General features: G+C 43.0%; 1 protein-coding gene across 1 annotated transcript; it reads left to right on the top strand.

Annotated features, from left to right (window-relative positions):
• Positions 1–305: 305 nt before the first annotated feature.
• SCNN1D (sodium channel, non voltage gated 1 delta subunit) lies at positions 306–11,490 on the top strand. The gene is made up of 13 exons (XM_014941339.1): positions 306–362; positions 2,979–3,316; positions 4,150–4,402; positions 5,917–6,110; positions 6,307–6,410; positions 6,831–6,994; positions 7,579–7,677; positions 8,383–8,500; positions 9,053–9,131; positions 9,754–9,811; positions 10,276–10,331; positions 10,734–10,809; positions 11,083–11,490. Exons 2-13 carry the CDS (start codon positions 2,994–2,996, stop codon positions 11,488–11,490), a joined length of 1,932 nt encoding a protein of 643 aa, XP_014796825.1. The 5' UTR covers positions 306–362; positions 2,979–2,993.
• The last annotated feature ends 426 nt before the right edge of the window (positions 11,491–11,916 follow it).

Below are 11,916 nucleotides of genomic sequence, written 5' to 3'. Positions count from 1 at the left end.
TTTATAGAAATTATGGCTAAAAAGCTATTCTAGCCATTAAAAAAAAAGAGAGAACACAGCACCACCACTCAAACCAACTTTAACTCAAGCGTAACCTTAATGTTAACTAGTTTGTCCAGTTCATTCACTTCCTATTATTCCCTGCATCATGCTTTGAATAATTTCCATGATCTGTTTCTCAAGTCCTGCCCCTTTTGATGTCATCGATGTGATCCATATTAGGCTGGACATCTCCCAGTGCATCTCCAGTTAGAACAGGAGATCTGGAAGCTTTGGACCAAGACCTGTCTTCTGCTCAGGAGAAAGCCCAAGGCTGAGTTTAGTGGCTCCTCTAAACACTCAAAGATAAAGTTTCTGCCAAGGTACAGTGGGGTGTTTTGGTCTTGGTTGTTTTAACTGTGTCTTTCTGTATATATGTATGATTGATATGGAGATACAGATACCTCTACACCTGGTTAAATATTTGTCTACATGACATTCATGTGTGTTTAGTGTGTGGTGAACGTTGAGTTGGTGTGATAATACATGAACATAGACTTGTTCCCTGCTGCTGTGTAACTTCCACTGACTTTTTTATAACCTGCAGCCTCTCTCCAGGCACTTACCACAGCCAAGACAGGCAATTGGTCACTGTCACTCTTATGTTTTGTTAAGTCCCTGACTGCAATTGCTATGTTAAATAAATTAGTGGTAGGCTGCTCTGGGAAACCAGCGAAGGGAGGATGTTCTGTTGCCTGTACATGTGTGTGTTTTGAAAGATCCTTTCTGTTATTTTCCATTATCATATGCTTTTTCATTCTAGTTATTTTAAGAATGCGGATTCAAATGGTATGAACTAACTAGCCAGAGCCTTAAAAACCAAGTCAGAATGTCTGAAAACTCTGGATTGTTTCTAAAGCCGTGGTTTGAATGTCTACAAGTGGTTTATTTTAGATTGAAAGTTAAACATGGAAAAAGTGTTTGATAAATTTGATTTAGCTTTCACTTTGGTAACTATTGCCTTTTATTCTGCTTGTTCTCATTAGAGCAAGGCTGACCAGCGAGATTAATACAACAGTAACAAATTCAATTTTCCTGGCTTAGTCTCTCACAATTTTCATTTCTATCTTAAAATACTATAAATATTTAAGGAATCATTCAGTATATTTCTTAACATACACCGCAGGCTTATTTTCATTTATTCTTATCTAAGTAAAACGAGAAAGAAAGGATTGAATAAGAAAAAGATAAAGCACTAAAGTTTAATCTGAAAAATGGGTAACAATAAGGGAGTAGCAAGACTAGCATGGATTTTCTTCTGGGGTTTGCCACAGATAGTCCTTTTTAGCTAAAGAAATATTAAGTTGTGAGTCTTCAGCAATAGGGTGGGCAGATAAGATTTGTATCCTGTGGTTCTGTGGAGCCTGTCTGGGAGTAACGGTTTAACTGTATATGCACATTGCAGAAAAACTGTGTTTCCTTGTAGCAGAAGTGGAATTGCTCATTTCCCACTTCAATTCTTCATCACATGTTTCCTTCACCCTTTTTAAAATATTTCATTTTGCTTGGGCTTCCTGTACTCATTCAACGGCAAGTATACTCAGGAAATTTGAAAAAAAATCACTTATAGTGTTTACTTATGCATGTGCCTTTCACTTAAATTTGTATTACTGTTAAACAATATCTTAGAAAATACACACACAGTTGTGTTATGGCCTTCAGGGAAAATAACTTGTGAGAAATTGGGTTTCCTTGTTAGATAATACACTTTTGTGGGCTATTTTAAAGCTAATTGGGTATACAGCTTTTGGAGTGCTCTTCTCTCTGTAAGGATTATTCCTAATCTTTCTGAGATGAATAGGCATAGCTGAAGAGACTGTCTTAGCAGCTTGTGCCTCTGAGATATGATTTCGTATGAAGAGTCCTATTCCAAGGACCTTTGACATAAAATCCTGAGTTATTTATTATCTTTAGTTGTCTGTGTGCTCCCTGTCTTCAAACCCTGTTGCTGTGTTTATAAGATTTTTATTTGGAGCTAAGGTTGGACCGAAGTGTTGTACTCAGTAAACTTCTCTTAATAGCATAATAGGTAGGGTGATTCAGAGAGTGCTGTAATGTTGGAAACTCACATATTACAGGAATTGATGTCACCTTCAGCAAGTAGAAGTATGTCAACAGTAGTCCCATGTCCCAAACTGGTACTAAAACCTAGGAAGATGTCCTCAATCCCTGCTGGCTAAAATAAATAGCGTTCACACTTTCATCAGCATCAAGTCTGAAATTATCAAGAGTAGCATAGTAGATGTTTTACTTACTGTGATAAAGTAGATTCGGATTTTGATTTCCAGTTATGCCACTCTTCTTGGCTGGTTTTCAGTTCCTGTGCTTTCTTTTCACTTCTGTAAAATAGAGAGGTGATTTTTAGATTCCTGGGAGAAATCATTTATCTAAGAGAGAAGTGGCAGAATTTCTGTTAATAGCAGTATTTAACATTTCTAATTTGTCCCTGAAGGTTGGATTTATCCTGTTTCCTTGACATAAGGATGAAGCCATATTGCTAGTTCTGAGGCCAGCGTGTTTCACTAGCGACATCCTCATAAAAATGAATTAGCTCCAGACCTGTATTAATGGTAACATGTTTCAGAATCAGATGCTGGTCCTTGGTGTTCTTCGAAAGAAGAAAACTACACACCCCTTTTGGCTGCAGACTTCTCAGCAACTTGTGTATTAGTCACTAACTTTGCATATCCACACTAACAGAGTAGTCATAGTGTAAATGTTGAATCCCTCAAGTGACTCTGGCAGCAGCATGCAGGACATTTGACCTTTTGCTACTTCCTGGTGTCCAAACTCTGGAGAGACAAATGAATGTCAGCTCACCATTATTTTCAGCTTTCACTAATATCAAATTCATTGCCCACCCCTGTTTGAAAGTGTCTATATTGGCCGTGGTCTTTCTATTAATGTAATAAGATTTTTTTTTCTTTTTTATTGCATAGAAACAGACTTAGAGGATGGAGCAGGACATAGCAAGAGGAGAAGAAGAAGAAAGGAAAGAAGGCTTGATTGAGTTTTACGATTCCTTCAAGGACATGTTTGAGTTCTTCTGTAAGAACACGACAATCCATGGCACCATCCGCCTCGTATGCTCGGACAGCAACAGGATGAAGACAGCTTTTTGGACTCTGCTTTTGCTTGCCAGCTTTGGCATGTTATACTGGCAATTTGCACTCATGTTCAGCCAGTACTGGGCCTACCCTGTTGTCCTGACCATGTCCATGCATTCAGAACCCAAGATGTTCCCAGCAATTACCATCTGCAACCTGGACCCATACAGGTAACCCATGCTTCCCCCAGGCCATAGTCAGGTCTCTACACTCACAGGGGTTCAGGTAGGGTCAGCAACCAAATGAGTCCAGCCTGGAGGAAGCTGAAGGTAGAGGGAGGTCTCTCTGCCTCACAGAGGTGGAAAGGGACTATTGTTATTTCCAAACTGGTTTTAAGATAAGATCTTGTTGGGAATTATGCAAGAGCATGTAGCAGTTTATTTCATGCACTGAGTCAGGATAGAGGGAACTCTGCCTTGTGACTTGGTTCAAGCTGCTAACTGATTTTGTGCTCTGATAAAAAACAGTCTTTCCCTGAAAAATGTGGCTACTCTGTCTTTATTCCTAACTAAATTAACCTTCTCTGGAAGGGTGCATCCTAGATGCTTGGTTTTTCATACCACAAAATAGCTTTAAGGAAACAATATGAGTTCTGTGGAAGTCTGTGTTGGCTCTGCGTGTCAAACAAGGCTCACACAGTAGTAACACATTATCAGCAAGTTTCAAATTACATAGCAAAAGAATTATGCAATTTACTAGGAATAATTATCTAATTGGCTGTCAGGGAGGCCAGTTTGTGCAGCTGATACTGCACAGCTACAAGTTCTGAGGTTTTCAGTGGAGGATCCAGCAACTGGAAATGCAGCTACTGGAGCTCCTAATAAATTAACTTATTGAAGTTAGGTTTGTGCTAAGCACAGGACCCATAATTGCTGACTTTTTTCATGCAGACATCAAGGTCTGCAGAGACCAGTAAAGTGGCCTTTCTATAGATAAAATGAAGTGCTTTTGTCTAACAGAAATGTGGATATTCACAAAGAGCTAATATTCCCATTCCTTGCAGATTTGAACTGGTGAGTGAACATTTGGTGGAGCTGGATCGCATGGCAGAGGAATCGATCACTTTTTTGTATGGTGTCAACACATCAGCCAGCTTATTCCACATGAACGAGAAAAACGTCCGCATCAAAGACTTGTCAAACATCGGCAACCTCAGCACATCGACCTTCAAGCTGAGCCAAAACTTCTCACTCTTGAGAATTTTTCACCCCAATAACAAGACAGGGAGAATGCATTCCAGTGTGGGCTTCAGGCTGGTAAGTGCATGTCCCCTTTGAGACTTTAACTTGGCTACAGACAGGAGTTGCAAGGACTGGCTGCTCCCTGAGGGGCAGGGGGGGACACAGTACCTGAGCAAGCAAGCAGGGAAAGCTCACAGATGGTGGCCAGGTCCAACCAAGAGTCCAGTTCATCAGGCAAGCTGGTGGTGATGAGGTAGATTTCAAAACAGGCCACGAAGTTAGCCCAGATCGACAGGGTCCACAGCAAGGCAGGAGCACAGCAGCAGCCAGGCTGGAAAGGAGGAGTCCCAAGAGGAGATGAAGCCTCCAGGCTGAGCTTAAATGAGCTCCTGGGGCCACAGGTGGAGGGTGTGGGTGGATGTCCCAGGTGAGGCTACTCAGGGCCGCTAAGTCCTAACAATACACTGAGGGCCCTGACAAAAATATCACAAGGTTCATTCAAGAAAAATGAGTGAAAAAATAGCTAGTTTCAGTGCTGTGTAATGGCAGCTTGGAGGATGTTTCAGGAGAGTCTGTCACCACCTCTAACAGTTTATGCTTGATTGTCAGGCTTCTTATGAAGTGAAAAAACAGCAACATCAATGATCTCACACAGCCCACCCGCTTGTGAAGTCCTTCTGGTAGTGACAAATTCAGTAGATCATGGTATCAGCAGGCTATGGGAATCATTGCACCCCTTTCTAAAATGATATAAATATCTAGACTTAGCAGGTGAGCCTAGAAATAACAGAGAAACAACATGTGAGGGTGCCTCCAGTGCTGTGGTACTGGGGGCACTAGAAATGTTGCAGGTAAAAGATGGCAAAAACAAATCAAGAGGATTAATACAAAAATCTGTATCTGTGACTTCGGAGAAGAATGTAAATGCATCAAATTCTTCATATGAAGAACAGGATTTACGTAGGTCTGAGAGCAGAAGCTCTGAGAGAGGGATTGACATGGCTTGAGAGGCCAGCAATTTTTGCCTGATTATTATTGTCCTGCCCCATCCTGCTGTCCTTGACCAGGCACACTTTCACCAGAACCTGTGGGTGTTGACCTAACGCCTGAGTAAGAGCAAACAAAGTGTCTCAGGACTTGGTTCATGATTCATGGATTGTAGGGAATTCCCGCCAGCCCTGTCCTTTCTTCTCCCAAGGCACTTGAATTTGCTTGTCTGCTCTTTTCTCCTGCCTCTCCTCCCCTACACTCATTCCCCTGAGATGAAGTGTCACACCTCATTCAGCTTCAAAGAGAGAAGGTGCTTAGCACATAACAAGATGACCTCCAAAGGTCCCTTTCAACCTCAGCCATTCTGTGATAACTTAAATGATCAGAAACTTCACTTTCTGGAAAAATGAAGTCCAAAGGTCCCTTTCAACCTCAGCCATTCTATGGTAACTTAAACGATCAGAAACTTCACTTTCTGGAAAAATAAATGTTCCCCTTGTCCCTGTATCCAGTATTGCCTTTGCCCCCTGAGCTCTGATTACCCTTAGGCTGTCACATCCTGGCTCTGCTGAATGGCTCCCCATTTTCTTTTCCTCCAGTGCAATGCCACAGGTGGAAATTGCTTCTACAAGACCTATTCCTCTGGGATGGATGCAATTCTTGAATGGTACAGGTTTCACTACATGAATATCATGTCCCAGCTGCCAGTTATAATCAACATTTCTCATCATGAGGAGCATATAGAAGATATGGTCTACTCCTGTCAGTATGACGGGGAGCCCTGCAGACCCAGGTATGTTACTTCTTGATAATCAATAATTGTGATTTCAGTAGAACTCAAGGACTTGATAGACTGAAACTATTCTCCTATCGATTAGAGCATAGAAAGTCAACCTGCCTGGTTGGAATAAGCAGGGAAAAAATGAGTCTACTTGGTGAACTATTGCTACGTTTGTATTAAAACCCATCAAAATCTCTCTTGATTTCAGTGACTATATTCACTTTCACCACCCCGTCTTTGGAAGCTGCTATACTTTTAACAGCAAGGGAACAGACTCTTTTTGGACAGCTACAAAACCAGGAATTCCTTATGGTATGTTATTTGGCAAGGGGTGGGAAGAAGAGCTAAAGTTAGTATAATTTGGCAGTGGATTAAATATGTCATCTCTACTTGACTTACTGACATATAGCCCTTTCTTCTAGTCTGGTGACACAAATTATATACTGTATTTGCTTGCTTCACTAGCCGTGTGTATATGATAAGCCTATAAGCCATATCTTACCTCATAGCAAGCAGAATATTATTTTAGTTTTCAAGCAGAATATTATTACAGTTTTGGAATAGGCTGGTGCAATTGCTACCTGACCACTCACCAGGTCTCTAAGGAAAAAGAATGGCCCTTCTGTGAGCTAAGACAGCAATTCCATCAGTGCTGAGAATTCAAGACATAGTGGTGGTCCTATTTTGGCCCAAAACGAGTCGTTATATGTTTCCCTTTTCCTTGGTTTACAGGACTTTCCCTTATCCTGAAAGCAGAGCAGAAGGATCACATCCCACTCTTGTCCACGGTAGCAGGTGTGAAAGTGATGATACACAACCACAATCAGACCCCGTTCCTTGAGCATGAAGGCTTTGACATCAGACCAGGCATTGCCACCACCATTGGCATTCAGCAGGTTGGCCACTTCCTCAAGAGCGTTGTTCCTTTTCCTTCTGACTGTGGAAAGTTGTGAGGAGCCTGGACAGTGTGACTGACTCACACCAGGGACTCGTGGGACTCTGGTGTTCACTTCTTGACTCTGCCTGTGTATTTATGCAAACCTCGTGTCTCTCTCTTTGCTGTGCTCAGGTTCCTATGGGTAAAACAAAGTTATTCCAAATGTGCAGGTGGCCTTTTGGTCCTCAGTACACTGGGGCCTGGTTTGTTTTACTCTGAGGCTCTTACACCCCTTGCATCTTGTTCCAGCCCTATACAGGGGGTTCATGTGTATATTAGGATGAGAATAAACATTCAGAAGTGGTTTAGTTCTTTTAAAATGATGAGTTACAGCTTGTCAGCTAAACCACAGGCACTGACCACTCTCCTACCTCTGCCCCATTCCTGTGTCTATTTTATTAGCAAGGTCCAGCTTGGCTGCTCACCTGTATTACTGCACTTCCTGTCCTTTATAAGATGCTCCGTCCAGTTAAGTTTAGATGGTGATGGCTAGGTCCAATTAAAGCCCCTAATCACTCAGGCCTCTCTTTTCTGTGTCCACAGGATGAGGTGAATCGCCTGGGTGGCAATTATGGGAAATGCACGACTAATGGCAATGATGTGAACGTTAAACTCCTGTACAACAACTCCTACACCCTGCAGGTACGGCCAGAGCGGCTGGATGAGGGCCCAGCTTATTCAGAAGGGATGAACAGCAAACAAGTCATACCTTACACTCCAGAGAGTTTTCACAAATCAGCAGGTTGCTGAGATAACGGGGAGATTCATGCCCCTCTGAAAAGAAGTGGACAAACAGGGCATTATAATTTGGCATGTCTTTTACTGAGTGGGGGATACTGTGTGCCAGACACTGGGGCTCTTCCCTGCTTCTACCACAAGAGAGATCAGTGACCCAGTCAAGGTAGCTGGAATGATCTGGTAGGACATTCTTGGGCCATCAAGTGCAAGTAGTTGCTCCTGGCTCTAAAAGTTTGGGCTGTTTAACTGGGATGTGACTGGGCACAATGAAGAAGGCAGCTGAGGGAAAGTCTCACTGAGTTCAATACTGTTCTCACAGGTGAAAATAAGGAATGAAAAGCATAAACCATTTGCATCATGAATAAGGAATGAAAAGCATAAACCATTTGCACCATCATTCTGGCTTATCATAGAATCATAGAATCTATGATTCTATGATAAGCCAGAAATTCTCCAGTGCCCAAATAATTTTTGTTACTGTATTTGGGCACTGGAGAATTTCTGGCTTATCCAACCTTTTGTGCCTTCTTCACACCAGCCATTACTAGAGCACGATGATGCAAATGGTTTATGCTTTATCCAACCTTTTATGCCTTCTTTGTTTTCCAGGCATGTTTGCATTCCTGCTTTCAGCACATAATGGTTCGGAAATGCGGCTGTGGCTACTACTACTACCCACTGCCTCCTGGTGCCAAGTACTGTGACTACAATAAACAGCCTGCATGGGGTAAGAGCAGAAAACTCTTGTCTTGTCCTTGTCGAAAGGGGACAAGAGCTTCCGACAACAGTCACAAGTTACATGACCCCTTCAGTTACTGCCCGTCTACTTTGTGCCCGTTTCCTGCTTAGACTCTTTCCTCACATCACTGACTCCAGCCAGGTGGCAGCCACCTCTTTGTGTCTCTGCAGGGATATCAAGTTAGTGCATAAAAAATATCAAGCATCTCTTTATTTAGGACATTAATATAGGGTTGAGCTCTTTCATATTACCAATATTGGTGGCTGTGCTGGTGCTTTGCAGTGCTGTGCTTTGAAGAACTTCTCTTGGTTTTCTGGTTGGTCTGTCCTTAGCAGATCCTTAGAGGGAAGGCACCTTCGTTGCACACAGGTGATGAGCTCGGGCATCTGGAGACATTCCAAAGTGAGAGAGAGGCAAAACCATGTCTCCCTGAGAGATTTGTGTGTGCTTGGGAAGGGCAAGTGAGGACAGCGGGTTTGGTGGCCTTCCATTTGGTAGCCTTCCATTTCCTGAGCGTGTTCCTCCCATTTCTTTCACCAGGTCACTGCTTTTACCAGCTGTACAACAGGCTCAGAAGCCATCACCTCAATTGTTTCGACCAGTGCCCCAAGCCTTGCCGGTAGGTCACAAAAGCAGAGCACAATAAATGCCAGCTTGTGAAGGAAAATTACCCCACTGGAAAATTTATGGATCAACTGGCCAACTGAATCTTGACATTTTCTGAACCAGAGATTTCAGTTTGATGTTTGAACGTCAATACTGAGACAGGAAAAAGACAACAGCATTAGACAAATTAAATAAGAACTTTGTGTGTGCATGACAGCAGAGAGGGGAAATTGTTTCACCACACTGAAATGTTTTATTAAGCCCAAACCAAATAGTTTGTGTCATTTTCCAATCTATATTACTTTTTTTGGATCACCTCTTTTATTGTAGGTCAATTTCAGAATAGAAAGACATAATTTTAAAGTAAAATATCAAATACATTGGGGTTGAATGCAGCAAAGAAAAGTTGTCAGGATTTTGAAAATATTCTAGTTCTTTTCCTGGCCTGAACAGTTTTCTGGCAAACTCTGGTTTTGTTTTCTAAGCTGATTTACAAAATGTTTTCCGAGGGTCTCCAGAGCTGCCCGCAGAACTTCTGCTTTAGGCAAGGAGTTAGGGTTGTTAAACTCCTTCATGTATTCACTTTTAAATGCCAAGAATCATAGTGACCATAATCTCCGTTTTTATCTTATCAGGGAATCGCTGTACAAGGTGTCTGCTGGAACAGCTAAATGGCCATCAGTGAAATCTCAGGTAGCCCATACAGACAACTGCTGTGTTTAGAGGGGATCCTGCATTTACTGAGGCTGTTGGGACATTAAAGTTAAGGGTGAAAATGGTGACTCAGGCAATGGAAATGGCATATAAAGCAAACTGGTCCAAAACCTGGGCCTAAGGGGATGACCTTGTAGTTAAGATATCAGACTAAGGTGCTGGAGAGGAACATTCAGTTCCAGTTCAAATTATTTGCTGGGGGTGCCATTAAAGGCAGGATTTAAGAACCACAATCCTCTACACACCTAAAATATGAGTATTTCCTTGCAAATACAAGTACTGCCCGGGAGCTATCACTATATGTTACAAACCAATCAATTGCATCCTGTCTTATTATATGCAATAGTTGTATTATCGCTTATGAGGTCTACATTTACAAAATATTAAACATATGAAAACTCAGAAGACAGGATTGCCAATAACATCCATGTACTCTGCTGCAGGACTGGATCCGCCAGGCTCTGAGGCATCAGAATGGATATAACTCCACCAGCAACAGGTCAGTCACTGGGAGAAGGCACTCCTGTAGAAACTGTGGATTAACTCTTCATCCCTGCAGAATGTGTAGATGTTAGACTGGAAAGGGAGGACAAGAAAAAATTGTAGAATCATAGAGTCATTTAAGTTGGAAAAGACTTTTAAGAGCATCAAGTCCAACTGTTAAATGTGCAGGGTCATCCCATAAACTCCCCATCTTTCCTCACAACGCTGTAAAACAGTCTCTGCTGACACCTTTTTCCAAGCTCCTGTTAAACACCCTGGGGAAGAAAGCTTGAGTGAGTGGTGAAGCCAATTCCCTGGCAATCAGCATGTAAATTGCATGTAAATCAGAACATACCTTCCACCAGGGGAATGACGTGTCCGTCCCACCGTTGCTGACTGCTCCCTTTCTCCAATACAGGAAGGACATTGCCAAGGTGACCATCTTCTACAAGCAACTGAACTACCAGTCCGTGAACGAGTCTCCTTTACTCTCAGTAGGTTGCTCTACATCAGCTCCCAACATCATTACCCCTCATTAATTATGGTGTGCTGTGTGTGGCTGGAGGGGGGATCATTTACAGCCCCCGAGATGGGGTGGGATTCTTCTTCTTAAGGAAGAGGCTTGAAAATTTCACATTTTACACAGTCACACAAAGTTACTCCCCAAATGGCAGGCAGCTACCTCACCTGCTGGCAATAGGCAGTAACTTCATCTTCCCTGAGCTCTGCTGTGTTTTATAAACTCAACCCTTTGATTCTTTCCACAGGAGAATATCCTTCTGTCCAGCATGGGAAGCCAGTGGAGTCTCTGGTTTGGATCCTCGGTGTTGTCTGTGGTTGAAATGTTTGAGCTGCTGGTAGATACACTGGTCTTGTCGCTCCTCTTCTGCTACCAAAGGTTCAGGGCAAAGAAGACATTGAAAGTTGCTCACACTCCTACTGTCCCCAGCGTGAGCTTGACCCTGGAAAACTACCGAGTTGTGAGAGAAGAAGCTGGGAAAGGAGATGATTCTGCTCACGCTCACCCTTCTGGAGTGACTGTTGCTGGGACAACAGACCTGCACCTTCACCCGCTCTCCAGCAAGGTGGAAATGCCAGAGCTTTGCCCAGACGTGGTGCTTAATGGGTTCAGATATACAAGGGGCAGCTCGTTGGAAGGGGAGCTGGATAGCTGAGGGTCAATTTGTGTGCCCAGAGGAGTGGGAAGAGGCTTAGAAAGTCCCCTCACGCTCAGGTGCTGGCAGAAATTTGTGTGCCCAGAGGAGTGGGAAGAGGCTGGAAACTCCCCACACGTTCAGGTTCAGGCTGCAAACAGCATGATCTGGATCCAGGATCCGTGAGCACCTAAAACCACAGCGCTCAGGCTGGCCATCCTCCTCCAGTGTGTTATTAAACCCTCTGTGTGTCCCGGATTCAGACATCACACGATGTCCTTTTGATCCTAATGAGTATCTGGGGAGGAGAGAGCTGCCCTTCTGCTCTCTGGGACCGTCACGGTGTCCTCATAAAAGCCTATTCATAGCTTTTAACTTTTAAAACCTGGTGAGGAGATCAGCCTGTGGCTTCAGACAGGCCCATCTACATTTCACAAATGCGCTCAA

This window comes from Calidris pugnax, unplaced genomic scaffold (assembly GCF_001431845.1).
Source record: "Calidris pugnax isolate Ruff unplaced genomic scaffold, ASM143184v1 scaffold82, whole genome shotgun sequence".
NCBI classification, from domain to species: Eukaryota; Metazoa; Chordata; class Aves; order Charadriiformes; family Scolopacidae; genus Calidris; species Calidris pugnax.
Note: the sequence above shows the minus strand (reverse complement) of the source record. Positions and strands in the feature narration are given on the sequence as shown.

Coding starts and splice junctions, on each gene's coding strand:
- SCNN1D (XM_014941339.1), top strand. CDS start 2,994: ATGGAGCAGGACATAGCAAGAGGAGAAGAAGAAGAAAGGAAAGAAGGC. Junction 6,111..6,306: donor GGGGAGCCCTGCAGACCCAG/GTATGTTACTTC, acceptor TCTTGATTTCAG/TGACTATATTCACTTTCACC. Junction 6,995..7,578: donor CCACCATTGGCATTCAGCAG/GTTGGCCACTTC, acceptor CTGTGTCCACAG/GATGAGGTGAATCGCCTGGG.